Raw genomic sequence first — 19,638 nt, forward strand, 5'->3', positions numbered from 1 at the left:
CTCCCGCCGAGCGGGCCGCCGCGGGCTGGGGGGAGCCGGCGTTGCCGCCGCGCCATGGGCAGAGCCATGGGGCTGGCCGGGCTGCTGGTGGGGCTGTTCCTCGTCCCCGCCGTGCTGGTGAGCACCAGCCTTCGCCACGGCGCCCCGCGGGCCGAGCCCACGCCGGAGGCGGCCGAGTGGGAGCTGGCCTCGGGCGCCGTCCCCGGGGACTCGCTGTGGCCCCTGCCGCAGTGGCTCCGCACGTCCCGCCGCCAGCTGCAGCTGGCCCCCGCCCGCTTCCAGCTGGTGCACGGCGCCGGCTCCTCGGCGGGGCCGGCCTGCGGTCTGCTGCAGGACGCCTTCCGCAGGTGAGGGGCGGCGGGGCCGGCGGCGCGGGAGGGCGGCGGGCGGCGGCCCGGTGGCGGGAGCGGTTACCTCAGGACCCCGCCGCCGTCTGTGCTTCCCCGGCAGGTACTACGAGTACATGTTCGGGCAGTCCCGCCGGCGGAAGCGGAGCCGGAGGCCGCCCGGCGCCCGAGCGGAGCCCGAGCTGTCGCAGCTGCAGGTGGTGATCGAGTCCCGGGACCCCGGCTGTCACAGCCACCCGCACCTCGCCTCCAGCGAGGCCTGTGAGTACCGCGCACAGCCGGGCGCCGCGCTCCTCCCGCCTTCCGCGGCTTGTACGGCAGCCTCAGCACTTGTTTTCCGATCATGTGTCCAGTGTAAAAGTCGGCAGATTTTTTTTTTAAGGAACTGGAGATCACAGGGTCGCTGAGGTGCTCAAGAACATTTCACAACAGCGGCAACCAGAAAATAATTCTTGCTCTTAATGCTGCGGGAAGTCTCAGCCCACAGTGAATCATGAAGCTGGTTAGAAGCGTAACCTGTGATTTCTGCAGTTTAACTAGCATTCAACTCATTTACCTGCTGCTGTCCTTTCTGGTAACTGTCATTAAGAGTCAGAGGTATTATGCTGTGCTGTACCCAGTTACGTGTGGTGAGATCTAGGCGTAGTCAAGAGATCATCCTTTCAGTACAGGGTGTTGAGCGAAGGCTGGCATTGCTTATTCATCTGCTCTCCTTAGAAGTAACTACATTTGAACTGAAGCTACCTACAATAGCTTATGTACGTGATATTTCTGTTTTTCCTGGAAAACCAGAAAATGTTTATTGAACTTCCTGTTATTCATCTTGCAGTATTATAAGTCCACTTTCTTTCTATCAGTAGATACAAGAAAGGATTTAAAAACATGATGGTTATAGTGCATTTGTTCTGCTACGCTGCTTTAGTTCTATGACTGAAGTCCAGAGTGGAGAAGTACTCTAAAATCAAGTCCTAATCACCAGAGAAGTTCCTTAACAGAAATAAGGATGTGGTAGTATTGCTTTTTGTCTGGGCAGGTTAGCACAGAGTTCAACATATCCAATTCATCTAGTTCTGTCTTGAGATAATCTTCTGTACCAGGCAGGGCAGTTGTTTGGTATCCAGGATACAGATCCTTAGAAAAAGATCCTTTTAATCTTAAGTCATACATCTGCAGCAGGATTAATTCCACCTGACTTGTGGTAGAATGTAAGGATTTTAAGTTTACTCAATCTTTTTGGTACATTTAGCCAAGTAGTGCAATTTTTATGTGCAAGTTTATCATGCATTTCAATGCAAATGAGGTATAGCAGCAAAATTGCTAACACTTTAGAATTTTTCTGCCACAGTCAGGTTATTATACTGCTTTACTACAAGTTGAACTTCAAGCTGGTTTGTGAACTTCAGATTTTAGCCAGAGCCAGTTCTTCTCTTCTGTCAGGGAATCTGTCAGATCATGTGATTTTTAGGTTGCACTCTTCAGAACAGTCAAGAGTTTTTTCCCTTTGCTGGAGGAAAGGAGTTTCCTGTTACAAATAACATGAAATTTTCCTCATGTAGTAAGCTGAACTCTTTAGACTTCAGCAGGGTTTTAATTTTTCACTTTTAATGGAATAGCTTGCTCAGGGAACGAATGCCAAAATAGGCAGTTATTAGTCACTTGCTGGATTGAGCAGTTTGGCTCCTTTTCTTAATAGAGATAGTATGGATCAGTCAGTGACTATCCTATAGCAAGAGGTATGCAATGGATACGTAATCAAAGTACAAGTTATCTGCCCTTCTCCCCGCTGGCTTCTTGCTTGCTTGTGTAAAGGATCCAAATAGGTATGACATACGTTCAGAAAAAAGCCTGCTGTCTTGGAATTAAATCCCTGGCTGAACTACAGTTTACCACAGAAAGACCTGTGGAGATTGCAGTAGTCTTCTAAGTTCTGATTCTTACCCAGAACTTCCAGTATATGCAATCTATGCTTAGGTTAAAATGGAAGCTTGAGGTACTTTCTTCATGTCCCTGAATGTCTTTTCTCTGGTAGTTTAGACAAACGTTTGGACTGTATAACTTAAAACCAACCATTCTTTCATGCTGAGGCAGATCCAATAAATCATTATACAGCAATTTAGCCCTCCGATTTTTTTCTCTGCTGCTTCAAATGTGCGACTCTGGTCAGCTTATTATTGCTTTGATGTTTAAATAATAATACAAACCCTATGGATTTATAGATATAGTGTGTTTTTATACATATATATGTGATTTATTTTTTTTAATTAACATATTTAAAAGATACTTGTTTCTTCACTAAAATTTACTGAATCACCTTAAAAAAAAAAACAAAATTAGTTTAGCTTTTTTTTTTTTCTTTGTACTGTACTTCAGTACTCAAACTTAAGGGAGGATTGTTATGAATGCCTTCAGATACCGTTCTTCATTTTACTTACCTTGCTTCGTCTCACTGCCCCCATGCATGTGTTCATTAGATGGTGGGGTCTAATTTCTGCCCTCCCCTCTCCCCCCACTTTGTAATTAGTCCTTTATAGTAAGCACCTAACAATATTACTTGACAAGCTATGTCTCTGAAAAAGTATGTAAGCATAATCTATATAAAAGGAAGATAAAAGGAGAATAAACTTCTGCGGTTAGGTCTAGATTAGTTACCCAACCTTTATCACCTATGTCTTAAACAAAAAAATATAATCTGATGTGTTTTAAATCAGTTGGGTTAAACTTGGCTGGAATTCTGGCTCATGTGCAATATTTAACATTGCCATTATTAAGCACCGTATTTGTTTTATCATCTTGCTAGTTAACTGTTGACTCTCTGACTAGTAGCTTGCATTATTTCAGGAGCACATAAATGAAAAATAGCAGCACGGTATCACTGTTAAAAACAGCATTGGTTAGAATTTGAAAATCAAAGAGAGACATGGCACTTGAAGAATCTCTTTAATGACTGTTAGCATTGTCCTGTCAATCCATGCTTCCTTGAGGAATAACTTTTTTTTTTCCTTTTCTTTAGATCATTTAACTGTAACTGAGCCTGTGGCTATACTGAAAGCAGATGAGGTATGGGGTGCTTTAAGAGGTAAGCTGATACTTTTCCTGTAGAGCTGTTTGTTCTGCGCTTATACAAGCTCCATGCCAGACTAAGAACCAGCTGACCACTGAGCCTTGCCCTCATTCGGTCCTTCATGGGAAGTAAGCTTGGGCATAGAGGCCAGAAGGGTACCCAGATGTGTGTTGGTCAGACCCTCAGTCCAGGTGCTCAGCATCTCCGATCCAGTGGCACAGCATAAGTGCACTCTTGCTGTGCCTGAAATCAGCCAAGCCAACCAAATCTTGAGTGCTAAAAAGCTCTCTGATCTACAGTGTGAACAAATTATTCTCTGACTGCACCTAATAACTGAACATGCTGGACATATCACCAAGAAGACCATAATGCTGAAATTTCAGTCTGCTGTTCTTACTGGAACATTAGTCAAAATTAGCAGATTTTTCATGCTGAATTAGAAACTTCACCAGTTCCAGAAATTACAGGAATAGATGCATGACAACACCAGAAATTTCCACCTTACTCTCATAACTTCCATATTATTCAAGGACTAATTTGGTACAGCTGGGCTGTAGTGCTAATATTCAGTACTTGTGTATAATGGAGAGCTTGAACGGTTCTGTCTTCAGAACTTCAGTAACTGTGGTGCTTGAGCAATTAAGGAAACTGTGCTAAAGAGAAAGAAACTCAGCTACAAAACATTCTTTCTAGCTTATGTGAATGCCTGTAAATAGTTATGGTCCTGTCTTTAACTAAAACTTTAAGGACAAGTAGTGGGTTGTACTCCAGATCCCTTTCTTGGATATTTTTCCAGGTTTGGAAACCTTCAGCCAGTTGGTTCACGAAGATGACTATGGAAGCGTAAGTATAGCTATTAACTGAAACCACTGTCCTGATAACAGACAACCACATTCTTCATCAGGTGCTCTTCTAGAAGTGGCAGATCTACTAGTTTCATTAAGTATTTTTTCAGAAAATGATCCCTGGAAGGCTGTTAACAAACTGAAAAGTAAGTGTTTCCTGTTTGAAATTATGAATATAAAATGGGAATTCTAATTTTTAAATCTCGTTCTCATAGTTTCTTGTCAATGAATCTGAAATCGACGACTTCCCAAGATTTGCTCATAGAGGAATCTTACTAGACACTTCAAGGCATTATTTACCATTGAAATCTATTCTTACAAACCTGGTAAGTGGGTGGTTTTGTATCATTAATAATGAAGGCTTTTTGTTGTGTTTTGCCTCCTGAAGTAGGTAGCAACTGGAACTGGTATGAAAGGAGAACCTGTCTCCTCTGGCTGACTTCTAAAAGGACAGAGTGAACTTTGCTAAGTGAAGGTCAGAGCGTACACCAGAGAGGAATTGAGCAGGCAGACACAATTAGTTGTGGGATTTGTGGTACCTTGGGTTTTCTGTATTTTCTGTTGCCTAAACCAGCTCACATATTTCTTGGAAACAAGTTTTGAGACATCTGACTGTCACCAAGCAGTACAGGGGAGACCTTGCAAGTCCTGGCTTCAATGCCAGTGCTTGCAGGAAAATTCCAGTCTTTTCTATAACCAGGCTTTGCTAGTCCTTTCTTAGGCTGCTAAGAGCAAGCCAGTAATGAAGTAGTACAGAGCAAGGGGGAAAATTGGAAATGTTCGTTGGAAGGTACTGATTTCTTTCACCATGTCCCTTCAAAAAGAAAAAAAAACCACACAAAAAACCCCAAACAAAACTTCCTCCAAAAAGCTTATGTAAGCACACTAAGAATTGTATACTCCCACCTTGATGGAAAGGTGATGAATTTGTGTAATCATAGCAGTGAAAGCTGTGGGTTTTTCTGTTTTGTACTCTCCTTTTCGGCTGTTGAAATCCTTGTAGCAGGGCTTATTTGGTGGGTTGAAATGGAGGAATCTTGGAGTAGAGGAACATGCAGTTTCCTGTTTTGTCTGTCTTGCTTTTCCAAGATGAAATAGTGTTAGAAATTTCCCTTCCACATTGCAGAACTTTGCAGAGCAGGCTTAAGATGGGCAGGAAGAGAGTGCAGGTAAATCCAGTCTTCATTTCTGAGGTCATCCTTGAACTGTGCTCAGAACTTGCCCCTTCATGGGTATTTAACACTTGTATTTACCTTTAAGATCAGTCCCTGTTCAGCAAGTAGTGTTTCTGCAGTGTTTCATTTACAACTGCAGGTGCTTCGAAGACTGAAGTAGTTACTCGTGTCAGTATTTGTTGTCTTTTCTAAAAGAGGCAACAATGTCCAAAGAGTACCTTGACTTTTTGAGACTTGCATTTCTAAACATTTTTTGTGTTTCTGTAGCTGTTACTATTCTGTTTTCTTTCCTTAAATTATGCCTGTGGCTCTAATACTTCCCAGAGCTACAGTTCATGACATTTTGCTGGTTTAAGAGCAAGTGTGCTTAAAAAGCAGCAGTAATCCCCTTCTCTGATGTGTGGTAATTAGATGCATAACGCGACAATTCCAGTACATTTCTTGTTTGTGTTCAGCTGCTGTACTGTATTTCTAGGAAGGGCGTTGTCCTTGAGGAAGGAGTGGCTGAGGTGAAGGTCAGAAGATATAATTTTCTATGTAGAAAGATGGTATTTGATAGAAATGCATGGAGACATGCAGTAATTAAAACTTTTGCTGTCTATTAAAACAGATGAGAGAGTTTTGGGGAATGGACAAGGTATAAATCTTCCTTTGGATTTGGTGGGCGTTTCTGAAGAGATTTTGTCACTTCTTTAAACATAGCTTGGTGAAAAACGGAAGTGGGAGGGTTGGAAATAATTGTATTGTAGCAAGGGATTGGAAACAACTGTATTGCAATTACTTAATCCTGAGCAATGTAGAGAACACTTACTCTGCCTGCTTGCAGCACACAGCACTTCTTGTGGCTCTAACAGATTTACATAACTCAGGATCTGTGTGTAACTGTCCATCTGGAGTCATAATTCTAAAATAAGTCTGTTAACATTTATCTTGATTATCTTCAAGTTCAAAAAAGGGAAGTACTCGCACTGTAATGACTGAAAACATAAGGGGAACACTATCTTCTGTGAGGAAAATGCATGGTTTATTTTGCATGTATTTGAAATGGGTTCTGCAGAAGTCATTAGCAACTGAGGATGTACTAAATAGTAGGAAACTCTCTCACGCTGTTTAGTTTTCGAGTCCAAAGTATTTAGGTAGAAAAGTATAAGCTTTTCTGTAAGCTAAAATAGCTGATGGTGCATAGAGAATTACCCAGATATGTTCCGAAGTGGAAGAAATTAATAAGCATTTATGGCAGTTCCTCTTCTACCAGCCAGTGTAGCATGTTCAGATCAAGAGCTTGTTGACAGGAGTGGTGCAAATAGATGGCAGAGGAGTGGAGCAGTAGTATAAACAGGCTGGTGCATTTTGGTGTATGCTTCTAGGATCCAGTGAAACATGGTGCACTTTTTCTTTGGTGTGGTTTTGTGGTTTTTTTTTTTCAGTTGTTGCTTTAGGCATGCAGAATATACTGGGACAAGACCACCTTCTTTGCATAGGTTCTCTGTGAGAGTGAAGTACTTAACTAGACTGTATTGCATTATTTGTTACAGGATGCCATGGCTTTTAACAAGTTCAATGTTCTCCACTGGCATATAGTAGATGATCAGTCATTCCCTTACCAGAGCATTTATTTCCCTGACTTAAGTGACAAGGTGAGTGAACATCATTGGAGCAGGGTGGGAGGGCAGAAATCTGGCACATATTTTGTGAAAATAAAATGCAGAGCCTACCAATGGTTGCGTACATCTGCCTTGGCTGATTGTGAAACAGTACCAGATGACCAGTAATTTAGGATCCCGCCTGAGGGTCTGTGTGGACCATGTTCAGGTCTTCCTTGGTGGATGCATGGTAAATGACCTTCCTAACTCTTCTGTGCATATTTGCTGGTGAGAGTGATCCTCAGTGTTTGCAGGCTTTCAAGCAGTAATGGTGTGCAAATAACCTGTTGTGGTGAACATTGCTTGAATTTCTGTTGTTTTGTTTGTTTAACTGGTAGACTTCCTGCCACTCAAACAAACGTAAGAGAGTTTCCTGTCAGCTCTAGGTTTGGAACCACTGCAGCGGTACTTTTGTCCTTTCTGAGATCTAGTTAACTTTACAAAACACAACATATCTATAAGAGGTCCAAAAGTGAGAGACTGTTTTCTAAAACACATACAGTGCAATGTATCTCTTTATTTCCTGATTCACAGCAGATTTTGCTAATTAATGAAAGCCATCATGAGGTACTTGCTCAGTCACAGTGCAGTAGTAACCGAATCAAGCATGAATAATTAAGTAGACTGAGCCTAAGCACAAGATTTGTGATTCTGTTCTAAAATGCTTGCTAGAATGTGACACTCATGAAAATTATGTAGGCAGTGCTTGAGCAGATGCCGTGAAGAATTTTATAATTAAAAAATTCTAGATGTTGGATGGTTTAGTCAGATTATTTTTCCTAGTAATGTCCATGGAGTTCTGTCCTAGTCCCCACTGACAGCTGGAGAGAGGGAGATGGCCTTTGTCTCAATAGCCTTCTTTTTGAAAGGCTTCTTCTTTACCATTATCTTTTTTGAGTAACTCAGCTGTGGAAGCTGTTTCCAGATAAATAGAAGCTTATGGTGCTATTAATCATTAGGAGTCATGTTGCTATTCTTATGTAGTTTGGCTCTTTGGAAAGCATCTGTTTCACCAAACTGTAGCAGTCTGGGTCATTTGTCACATTTGTTGTCTGTGTGGGAGTGGAGTAATGCTCAAATTCAGTGTCACAGAACAAACAACGCCCTGATGCTAAATTAGGCATTGTATCAAAACTAACAAGCAGAGGTGCTGGAAGAAGATGCTATTCTTTCTGACTTGGCAGAATTTTTCTGTTAGTCTTGCATGTCACGTAACAAGGGCCCTGTGTTTCAGAACTGATGATGCAGAGGTGGAGGGGAAAACTTGCCTCTGTACAGAAGAATTGAAAAATGTATCTTTCAAAAATCTGATGGAATAGAAACTAGCTTGTCTGTTTTCTTCAGTAACTGTGAGCAAACAAGAAAAGGACGGTCTCCTCAGGAGCTTTGTCTTAGTCTGGAAAAACGGATTAATTTTTGTGGGGTTGGTTTGGTGTGTCTCCCCCCTACTAGTCAGCCAAAAAGTTCTGTCACTGCAATTGCACATGTGATAAACCAGGAAAGGCCAACTTGTAAAACTGCTCTGCAGTCTAAGTTGTAACACTTCAATTTTGTGAGCTGCTGGTGTGTTTTGTAAACTGTTGCTAAATGTGGATACTTTACAGGGAGCGTACTCCTATAACCACATCTATACTCCTGCTGACGTCCGTCTGGTGATTGAGTATGCCCGGTTAAGAGGCATTCGAGTCATCCCAGAATTTGATACCCCAGGACACACGCAGTCTTGGGGAAGAGGTATGTCCAAGGAAGTATTAATGGTTAAAAGATCGCGGTAAGTAGGTTGTAGCAAGCAAATGAACTTGCTAAAAAGCAGCCTTTAAAGTGCTTTGAAAGGCCCTTGATAAGAGGTAAGCAAGGGGCAGACTCAGTGATGGTCATGACCTTACATGTTAGAGGAACTAAAGTGAACAGAGAAAGCTGACACTTCCTGTGCTGGATGTGTGTGTGAAGGCACAGATATATTATGTCTGCCTTAGACTTCATGTTGTCGGTATCCCTGCCATCCAGTACTCTTGAGTTTAGAGTCATAAGACAGTGGCTACAAATAGTGAGGTGCTGTCTCTAGAGTAGAGATTTCTGCTTTGGGAAGGTTCTTTCAAAGTGGCTGATGCTTCTGTCTATTAGTAAAGTGGTAAGCTGCCAGTGTACAAAACACAGCAAAGTTGGGTGCTTCTTCACTATCTTCTGGGTTTCAGATTAATACTTCTCTTGATAGAGAATGCTTGAATCCTGAGAGTGGTGGTGTTTATTTGAGGGCTGGGGAAACTTGTGCCTTAATTCAAGGTGCACTGACTGCAATTTCACTGCAATTAACATAAGATGATTTCGGCCAAACTGGAAATAGTAAAGATTTTTCTAGTGCTTCATAGCTTTAGCTTTAGCCATGGGGCAAGTCTTGTGCTCATCCTGTGGGGATGTGGCCATAATGTTGGAAGATACCTCAGGCTCTTTCTCACTAATTTAAAACGACAAGGAAAGGAACAAGACAAAAACTGAATTTACTAAACAGTCTTTCTGAATCCTTCGTCTCATGGTCTTTGCTGTTACAGAGACTAATAAAAGCCAGTGGCTTGCCTGGTGATATGTGAAATGGTTCATATTAAGAGCAAGGTTCAGCTCCCTTGCCTAAAATAAATTGTTCCTGATAGCTTCTTGTATTAATGTATATGTTCTTTTTTTAATGTGGTGCACAGGAGCCAGTCCTGGCTTTGCCTATGAACCTGGGTAGCTGTGCTTTGTTTGCATTCAAATTCAAGATATTGGAGAGGAGTCTTAAGGCACGTGAGGAGCTTAGTTGAAGCAATCTACCACTAGGGCCCTGTTTGGGGGAAATGTGCTCAGAATAGGAAACAAACAGCCAGGAAGGTGCTACTGCTGTAACCACAGTTTACCAAATAAACTGGACTTAGGAATCTCCAACCTACATATAATAACTTTTTCCTGTTTTATTATCCTGACTCATGTTGCTTCAGATATCTTGACTCAAGAACCAGTGCTTAGTTTTGGTGTCTGTATAGCCTTCCTTTCTTGTGTAGAGGTAAATTCCTAGCAGACCGAGGTAGGACATCTACCTTGAGCCATATACCTCCCACCTACTTAGGTGTTAACAAAGCAGAGTGATAAAAAGAGAAAAGAGGCCTCTGGAGCACACTCATTATATTGGCTTCCTTCCTAAATCCATTAAAACTTTTTTATTCAAGTAGTCACCCAGAAGCTGTTTTCCAGGTATAGTAACATGTTCCATAAGTTAGTGTGTGTTAAATCACAAATCTAGAAGTTAGAGTCCTGATTTCCAGTTATGGGGTTCTTCAACCTAGGGCAAGTTGTTTTATTTCCTTGTGCCTCTATTTGATTACACTTAGAACAGATGAGCACTTAAGTCATGAGTATTATTCTTTTTAATATGTGTAACTGCCTCTTCCTGCTAGCAAAGTTAGCATACCAACATGGAACTGAATATCCTGTATTAATTGTTTCTATTAGGTCAAAAAGATCTCCTCACCCCTTGTTACAGTGGAGAACAGCCAACTGGGTCCTTTGGACCTGTAAATCCCATTTTGAATACAACTTACGACTTCATGACTAAATTCTTCAAAGAGATCAGCAGTGTATTTCCAGATGCATACATTCATTTGGGAGGAGATGAAGTGAACTTCGATTGTTGGTACGGTGACAGTTCAAAAAATAAATATCTAGTGCCTCTTAAACTTGCCTAAATCCATCAATTATGGAACTTGGTTGCATGAGGCAGTTTTCACTGCTTAATCCAAAGATCTCCACTCCTACTTCTGAAACTATTTACAGGCAGAGCATTTGTGATCCTCAGCAAGCAAGTGATGTTGTGCAGAATTTTGCTTAGACTAGTAGTTTTACAAATGTTCAGGTATTCTAAAGGATTTCTTTATGAAAATTAACCTGGCAGGAAGGAGAACTAGTATGGTAGAAAAGTACTACATAAGATAATTAACATTTAAATGCTTTGTGTTTAAGGAAAAGCAGTTCTTTCCATTGAGTTCTGCCTTCCAGAAAGCCTGCTAACATTAAGTATTACAATACTGACTCTTGTGTGCTTGTATTAAGAGTATGGCATGTATTAATAGATTTTTTTCAATTGGTTGTGGATTTTGAATATTTTGGAGTCTCTCTGCTGGAGTAACTAATAATACAGAATTTGGAGCAGATCTAATTGGATGAGTGTTCAAATTGATCTAGTTAGTATTTGTGCGTTCTCTTGAAACATCAAATCTGAACACTCAGGACTTGCTTTAATTTTTAAAAGGAAAGAAAATTTCTGACAAATGCTTTATCACAAAAGAGTTGGTTTGCTTTTAGGGTATTTTCTGCAGTTCTTGATGTCACTCCCACGGATCCCCTGGTACTATGGCTGCTCAGTTTCCAGACCTGCTGGCAACTTTCCCACAAAGTCGCAGAGCCAGGAACCCCAGAGCTCTTAGGAGCTTGAGGCAGCCTGCCAGAGACTGCTTCAGAACAGGGACTCCAGTAGTTCTACCAGAGAAGCAGGACTACTGGCTTTATTTCAAATAAGAATGAAACTGTTTCAAAATACCTAAATCATGTTAGTCTGCAGCTTCTGCTCTGTTGTGCATTCCAGGCTACGGTGTGCCTAAAGCATCAGCTAGTGTGTTGTGCATAGGTGGAAGTGGTTAGGAAATCTGGTTTAAAACAAAACAAAATTGTTCTTTTCTTTTTTTTTTTTTTGACTTGTTTTGTTGTTATTATTTAAGGAAATCTAACCCTGAAGTGAAAAAGTTCATGAAGAAGCAAGGATTTGGCATCGACTATGCTAAACTGGAATCTTACTATATTCAAAAGTACGTTGTTTCTTTAATTCTTTCTCAGCTTTTCACAGCCACTATCTGAGGGTGGTGTTGAGGTGCAGATACTGAAGCTGATTCAGGTTAGCCTATATTGTTTTCAAAAATTGCCATGTATTGGGGACTACCCACTTTCTTTTATTTTAATACGTTTTAATAAATGTAAATGTAATATATTTTAATAAATGTAAAGTTCATAACTCTTAAGTGTGGGACACAACAAGGACATGTAGGCTACCTCTATGCACACTCTGAATGTATTGGGTATCTTAAACTAGGTATCTGCTGTAATGTCAGCACACAGGGTGGGGAGGAAAAGTTCTAAGGTTTTTGCAGCCATGTATTTCTCTCATTCTTAAATAACATGGATTTAGACACCTGTATGAGCAGCTGGTAGTTCTGAACATCAGTTTATGCACATGTGTATCCTTATACATGGGAGAAGATCCTGTTTGAGGCAGAGCACTGAAGGCTAAAACCAGAAAAAATGGTTTTTTCTTGGTCCCCTATGCAGTGCTGGGACAGGCCTGATGTGCCTTAGGGTAGAAAACATTGCTACTTCCTGTGCCTGTACTGATCTCGTTGAAGTTCACAAACATGATCTTATTTCTAAATTCTAGGATTTTGGACATTGTTTCCTCCTATAGCAAAGGATACATAGTCTGGCAAGAAGTGTTTGATAACAAAGCGCAGGTAAGATGGGAAAATAAATAAGATACTCTTGCATAACAGCACAATATTGTGAGAGGCTTCCAAGGTAGACTATTAAGTAGTTATGGTTGTGTTTCTTAAGAGTTAAAGCAAGTCTGCTGACTTCAGCAAGTCTCCCCAGGTGTGGGGCCTGCCTTGAAATTATCATTTATTGAGCATGTAAAACAGGCAGAACAGGAACATCAGCATTGAAGTGCTTTCTAAAGGTGAACACAGATCATATAATATGCTTTAGAGCATCAGAGTAAAGGGTAGGGAAGTTTCTATGAGTTTCCATGTTTGGTTTTTTTTTCCCTCACATAACTGTGCGTCTGGTCTAGTAACACCAAGTGCTCAGCTTTTCAGAGCTTATCAGATAACTGGTGCATGTAGGAGCTCTCTTAGGGCATTAACTGTCTATAGTATAACTTCAGGCTTCACTGTAGTGTGAACTCTGTTTAAAACCAGCAAAGAGCTTATCAGCTTTAGACTGTGGGGAAAAAAGTGACAAAAGGTAGCTTCCAAAATGTTCCTCTTCAAAACAAAAAAAAAACCCCAGTTTTAAAATCCATCATCCTTTTTTTCCTGATAACAGCAATTAGGATTGTCTTTAATGTTTTCGGGTTCTTTTGTTTTGTTTTGTTTTGTTTTGTTTTTCCCCCTTTTAGCTGAAACCAGACACTGTAGTCCAAGTGTGGATGGGAAACAACTATGCTCATGAACTGAGCAGTGTCACTGGAGCTGGGTTCACTGCTATCCTGGCAGCTCCCTGGTACTTAGACTACATTAGTTATGGGCAAGACTGGAAGAAATACTACAGCGTTGAACCGCTTAACTTCCCTGGTTTGTTACTTTTTTTATATGCATGTTCTGTGCATGAAAGCCTTTGGTTTGTAGTAAGGTGTAAATGGAAAGAATAAGGCTATTGAGAGTGGTCATGCAGTTACTATGATCAGATATGCTGTAAACAAAGGACTTTAATGTCAGCTAGAACTCTGGAAAATTCTCAAATAAAAAAAAATGCAACTTTCCACTTCTCACAGGGAAAAGTGTTACCTTCCTCAACCATCTGGCACTGGTGCTTGTGTGAGACAGGATGCTGGACTAGGTGGACAGATGCATCATGCATTAGGGGCAGAGTTGTGCAAAATGGCTGTTGGTAGACAGACACTGAATTCATATGTTAGCAAGCTTCTAGAGCATTAGACTGTTCTAGAAAAAGACATGTTCTCTCCCTCTGGCTAAAGCCGATACAAACATCTTATACTTTCCCCGGCGCTGTCATGTTGTGCAAGGTAGCTCTCAGAGCTGATTAGGGAGAGCACCTGACTTTGTAGCTTTCTCAAGGAATTTGCTGTGTGTGGTGGAATGAACAGTTTCAATCAGGGCTGAAATCTCTGAAGAATGTCAGAAGGCTGAGGAATGTCTTCAGAGGATAAAAGGTAACGTCCTTTCTGACAGAGAAGGGAAATGGGCTCTCTGGGCAAATGGCCTGGTGGTTCTCACGTTCAGTAACAAGGCTACCAAAACGTTAAGTTAGTGCTCAGGATAGATATATGATAAAACAAACAACTGAACATCAATCCTCTCTCAGTATTGGAAAATTAAATTGGTGATATACGCCCATCTTCTGGGCAAATAGAAATTCTAACTTTCTGCTTTGAATTCAGGATCTGAAAAACAGAAAAAGCTTCTAATAGGTGGAGAAGCCTGCCTGTGGGGGGAATTTGTGGATGCAACTAACCTCACACCAAGATTATGGTATGAACTGCTTTATTGTTAGATTTTAGAAATCCAGCTACAAAGAGCATTAATTAATCCAACAGGACTGTATGTTAGTGGTAACAGTGTTCTGTGCTGAACATGAGCAGCTATAAAAATTGATGCTTTTGGATATAGAAGACCTGGTATTAAAAACTTTAATCCGTTATTGATTATAGACCATACCTACTCTAAAATTCAGTATATCTTTACAGGCCTCGAGCAAGTGCTGTAGGGGAAAGACTCTGGAGCAGCAGGAATGTGACCAACTTGCAGGATGCCTATAGAAGACTGACTAATCATCGATGCCGCATGCTCCGGTAAGATTAATAGCTATAGTAAAGCTTGGTTGTCATGCCTTATAACCAATGGAGTTCAAGTACAGGCCTAAACTGCTGGCCTGGAAATGAAGGGAGGAGAGCTAGCAGTCTGATCTGACTGTGTAAATGTCACCCCGTGTGTTTTTGTATCCACAGAAGAGGAAGAACAGATATACTAAGACAGGAGTTCTAGACAGTTCTGCAACTAACATTTTCAGAACTCATTAACTTTCTTCAGTGAAATACTACAACTCATCTATGTCTCTCTTTCCTCTAAAGGAAAAACCAACACCATGATTGACTTATTTCAGACAAAAAGGATATTAAAGGCTATATGGGAGGAGTACACAGACAGGAGAAAAAGTAGACTTTTAAAAAAAAGTGGTTGTTGATTATTTATTATAAATAATAATTAAAGACCTGCAGCAGGCAATGAAGTAGAGCTGTTTGCATGAGAGGTGAGCTTGAGCAAGCTATTCTTTCAGGTATTGCCTTAGTGTAGGGACTGAAAAGGGTAGATAAGGAGTGCCTGATAAATTTTAATTCATTTATGACTGCTCTAAACAAGGTCAGTTCATAACATATTCTTGTCTGCAGTTCTTTCCTAAAAAAGTACCTAGACAAGTTACTGGTTAATTATTGCTAGTCTTTGTATATTTGCAGTTGTAGAAATGAGTGATTTCTAGGTCTTAAGTCCAAGTTTGACTCTGCTTTTAAAAGTATACAGTCAGAGAGCCCTTTAGGTTTTCCCAAATGCTGCTGCAAAGTTGGACTGCAGCAAGAATGCAACGTGCCATTTAATTTCTCTACAAGATTTTAGGACAAATCATTGAAAATCCCAAGAGTGTGAAGAAGTATTTAAAGGTAGATACAAATTAGCTTTTTAGAGAACAAGATACAATGGCAGTTACAGTCAGCACTTAAAACTCAAGCACTCTGCTCATGTTCCTGTAGATGTCTTAGCATGATTATCTGTTGGAATCACTGACTTTCACCTTACAGTATAAACTAGCTATGTAATTAATCAAGTTAAAAGTGACTGAAAGACTTGTAAGGTTTGACTTGTTGGTTCAAGCTGGCTTAAAATAAAGCTATAGGAAAATAGCTACATGTAAATTGTGTTATCTTCCTCAGTCATGAGGAAAATAGATACATTGAGAGTTAACAAATACATGTTAAAAACAAGATTAAAGGGCTTTAGAAACTTAGGTCTTCTCACTTCACAGGATGGTGCATCTCTTGATGGGGCTCAGAGAAAACACTGATACAATGAACAGTGAAGCGTACCGTGGCTGTACCTCTCAGATTAAGGTTTTACAGACAACTAAGCTATGCTGTTCCTGGGCCTGGTTAACTATTGCTGCATCTCCATCTTCTTCCTTAATGCTGGCGCTTGTATTTCTGTACAGGGAGCTGATCCAGGTGACTGCAGCTGCTCCGGTAGTGCTAGCATGAGAGATGCAGAATGCAGGGGCAGACTAAGGACTACTCCCTGTACTTGTACCATGCTTTTCTTTAAGCTACCTTCCGGTGCTAAAACTGCTTTGCTGGCATACAGAATCACAGAATCGTTTAAGTTAGAAAAGACCCTTAAGATCATCAAGTCCAACCATTAACCTAGCACTGCCAAGTCCACCGCTAAACCATGTCCCCAAGCACCACGTCTACACCTCTTCTAAATACCTCCAGGGATGGGGACTCAACCACTTCCCTGGGCAGCCTGTTCCAGTGCCTGACAACCCTTTCGGTGAAGAAATTTTTCCCAATATCCAACCTAAACTTCCCCTGTCGCAGCTTGAGGCCATTTCCTCTCATCCTATTGCTTGTTACTTGGGAGAAGAGACTGACCCCCACCTCACTACAACCTCCTTTCAGGTAGTGGTAGAGAGCAATAAGGTTATGGTGAACAATTCCTGTTATAAACAGACTACTTTAATAAAAGGACATGCCCTCCTGAAAATTATTTGTTTTATATAGGCTTTAAACCAGAAAAACACTAGAGAAATTATTCGCTTTCCACTGATGAAATGAGTATTCCTTGGAGCTGCAGTTCTGCTGCCTTTCATGTGTACGGGACTTCCTTAGCATTGTGTGACCTCAAAGAGCTGATTTGATCAGTCAGGCTGTTGTAAAGTCTTAGAGCGTGGGCAAAGGACTACGTCCCTACTAACATTATACATGGTATATACAGACCATGGCAGTTGTAGCAGGCTAAGCAGACCTTCCAAGCAGAACAAACAGCTGGGGCTTGCTCTGCAGCTGGGTACCAGGGAGTGAGAGGGTGGGTAGGTAGAACTTCCTAACAGCTAGATCATGGTCACTGGAGGAACAGTAGCTCTGCCTATCCAAGGCTGAGGCCACTGCTGTTGAAATAGTACCACGAAAGCAGTAGCTGCTATTCAGATCTAAACTCAGCTTCCTGTAGGATACAGCAACCCAAACTGCAGAGAAATGGTGATGGGAGAAGGGAAACAAAAAGGTGGGCATGTGTTCCAGAGGCCTAGACAACAACCCTGTCTTTTCCTAAGAGTAGGTCTTGCTTAGTGGCAAGCAACCGTTCAGCTGAACAATTTCATGATTCAGTTTCTTCCATTGCAGCTCTCAAGTGCAATTTAAACACCGTCATGTATAATTCTACAAATCACTGTAGCAGTACTATCTAGCTCTTAAATATCTAAGAAGCAGAATTTTGACTATGACTACTTGAACTCTGAAACATCTTTTTATACTGTCTTATTGCACCATCATAAGCTATGGGAGGGGTGGGTTTGTTTGTTTTTAAAGCCACATGAGAACGGAACAATTTATGATAGTGTAGGTAGAAAAAAATCCTGTTTACTAAAACTGGCTCCCCAGAAAAATGAATGAAAATGACACAATTAGAGTTGCATATGAAGGAAACACGGGGGTTGGGAGGAGTGTGCAAGTGTCATCTTTTCACATTCTTGCGACTTCTTTTCAATAAAAGCAATAGATTCTGCAGAACATCAAGACAACTGGCCCCTGAATTTAAGCTTTTCAACCTGTTTTCTAATATCCTGGAACATCTGATATTGAAACAGAGAACTGTACTTGAGTACAATCGATGGTAGAATAGGGCCCTGTTTCACTCCCTAAATAGGCCATCTGTTATTTCTTAGAAGTAGTTTTGTTTACACAAAGATTAAAATAGAGTGCCAGTATCTTTGGCACCAGCCAGTTGTTTGATTATAATCATACACATTCTACTTTATTTTAACAGCCGTGGCATAGCAGCCGAACCTGTGTTTGTTGGATACTGTGCCCATGAAGCAAGAGGGCAGTAACTGCTGCAAAGACTTCTAGTCAACAACCTGAAGTGCCTCTGTATGGGGTATGAATATATATATATGCAGTTTGATATTTGAAGGGAGACTTAGAATTTTCACTTTTAAAATAAAATGTTGGAGTAAAAGTGATGGGTTTTAGCTTTCATTAGAAATGGGGATTCTTCACTGTGAAATCCTGAAACTTGATACCATGGAGTTAACCACTTCCAGTTTCCTTACATTCTAAAGTTGAGGGAAAATAAAGCGAAGACACTATTTAAATAAAGCGCAAACTATCTTTTTATTTCAAAGTATCTTATCATTTGTCACTTTTCTATGTAACCAGATAATTGCAAATTCGACTGATTTTTAACACATAGCAAATCAGAACCATTACAGCTTAAATCACTCATTCCTAAAGGTCAAAAAAAATCCTCCCTCAACATACTCCAAGGTGGTAGGTAGGGATCACTGTCCTGGGAGAACTCTGCCTTTCTTGTATTTTTTTGCGCAGATCTCGCTCAATTTGCAGAAGCATCCACTCCACTTATTTGCCAAAGCAAACTCAGGTAGAAGTTACATCCAGTCCTGAACTCTGGTTCAAACTGGTTTCTAACAGGACAGGAAGTAATACTTAGAGTTGTACAGCTGAAAATGCTTATTAACCATATTCTTTTATTCAGCTGAAAACAACTCAAGATACAGATTGCCAAAACTGTAAAGATATTTCATTTATAGACATAAGCTTCACAAACTTTGCTTACTAAAGTAAGAAACAGTCCTAGTAGCACATGAAAGTGCACTTAGTGCTCATTTCTGTGAACAGGATTTGCATCACTTATTGCAGACATCTGTAAGATAAGAGTTTCCAAAGCAGCAAATTGTGGTTGCATCTCTGGTTCAGCTGCTTTGCAATTACAAGGGTGTGCCAAAGAACACAGTCTCTTGAACCTTCCCTTGGACAGGTAAAAGCACAGTCTGCTCATACAGCTTATTTCATCATTTACCACAACCAGTTGGTCCCCAAAGAACACAGTGGTGTACATAAATAGGCTCCTGAAAGTACTTAACAGGGAGGGTAGAAGGTATCTTTATTGTTCTACAGAGTAAAGTGATCACACCAACCCCATCCTCCTCTGAAGAAGTGCACTTTGCTCTTGACTGTTCAGGGCTTGATAACTGGCAAGCTCCAAAGTGAAGGTTGCTGAGCCTGATGTTAGAGAACGCAGAACTGTTGAGTAGCCCTGCACAAAATGGACAACACCTGTCACTCAATTTAGGATAAAGGGAAGATAAGTTAGCACAGAGAGCTGCTTAGGTCTCAGAAAGAGACAGAGTCAGAAGTTAGTTTTTTAATATTACTGTATTAAAAGTGCAATACCTGCATGAGTCAACCTGATAATACAGTTTTTAAAAAACTATTCTCTGTAAAACCTGTTTTAGTAGTATTTACTACTTGTCTGACTTACAGTTGAAAACATGCTGGTTTAACAAATCTGAATCAGGCACAAAACCACTAGATTTGTGGGCACTTGCTTCAGACCTTCAATAATTAAAATACAATAAAAGACATCCATTCCAAACTTATTCATCCATAACAACAGGAAAAGTACACTGGAGCCTAATTGTTTTTAAGCATGTAAAAAAAAGATCAGATTTGCATTTTACGATTAA

General features: G+C 40.7%; 2 protein-coding genes across 8 annotated transcripts in view; one reads left to right on the forward strand and one right to left on the reverse strand.

Moving 5' to 3' along the window:
- The window catches only part of HEXB (hexosaminidase subunit beta), a 21,592-nt gene continuing 1,954 nt past the window's right edge, over positions 1-19,638 (forward strand). Inside the window, exons 1-14 of one of the 2 annotated variants that reach the window (XM_087742778.1) lie at positions 1-347; positions 451-608; positions 3,358-3,423; positions 4,205-4,251; positions 4,469-4,579; positions 6,964-7,065; positions 8,676-8,805; positions 10,555-10,735; positions 11,817-11,903; positions 12,527-12,599; positions 13,265-13,439; positions 14,267-14,357; positions 14,573-14,677; positions 17,919-18,029. In XM_087742778.1, the coding sequence (XP_087598904.1) occupies positions 55-347; positions 451-608; positions 3,358-3,423; positions 4,205-4,251; positions 4,469-4,579; positions 6,964-7,065; positions 8,676-8,805; positions 10,555-10,735; positions 11,817-11,903; positions 12,527-12,599; positions 13,265-13,439; positions 14,267-14,357; positions 14,573-14,677; positions 17,919-17,982 (1,683 nt within the window). In that variant the 5' untranslated portion in view covers positions 1-54 and the 3' untranslated portion in view covers positions 17,983-18,029. Of the gene's footprint in view, positions 348-450; positions 609-3,357; positions 3,424-4,204; positions 4,252-4,468; positions 4,580-6,963; positions 7,066-8,675; positions 8,806-10,554; positions 10,736-11,816; positions 11,904-12,526; positions 12,600-13,264; positions 13,440-14,266; positions 14,358-14,572; positions 14,678-17,918; positions 18,115-19,638 lie in introns of those variants that run through there. The other variant, XM_087742777.1, reaches the window with a different exon arrangement.
- Positions 18,247-19,638, reverse strand: part of GFM2 (GTP dependent ribosome recycling factor mitochondrial 2) — a 19,322-nt gene continuing 17,930 nt past the window's right edge. For 5 of the 6 annotated variants that reach the window (XM_087742771.1, XM_087742770.1, XM_087742772.1 and 2 more), the window contains one exon: positions 18,247-19,208. In XM_087742771.1, coding sequence (XP_087598897.1) covers positions 19,080-19,208 — 129 coding nt within the window. In that variant the 3' untranslated portion in view covers positions 18,247-19,079. Of the gene's footprint in view, positions 19,229-19,638 lie in introns of all 6 variants that reach the window. The other variant, XM_087742775.1, reaches the window with a different exon arrangement.

Source organism: Nipponia nippon, unplaced genomic scaffold (genome assembly GCF_047370975.1).
Source record: "Nipponia nippon isolate SJK-2023a ecotype South Korea unplaced genomic scaffold, ASM4737097v1 scaffold_8, whole genome shotgun sequence".
NCBI lineage: Eukaryota > Metazoa > Chordata > Aves > Pelecaniformes > Threskiornithidae > Nipponia > Nipponia nippon.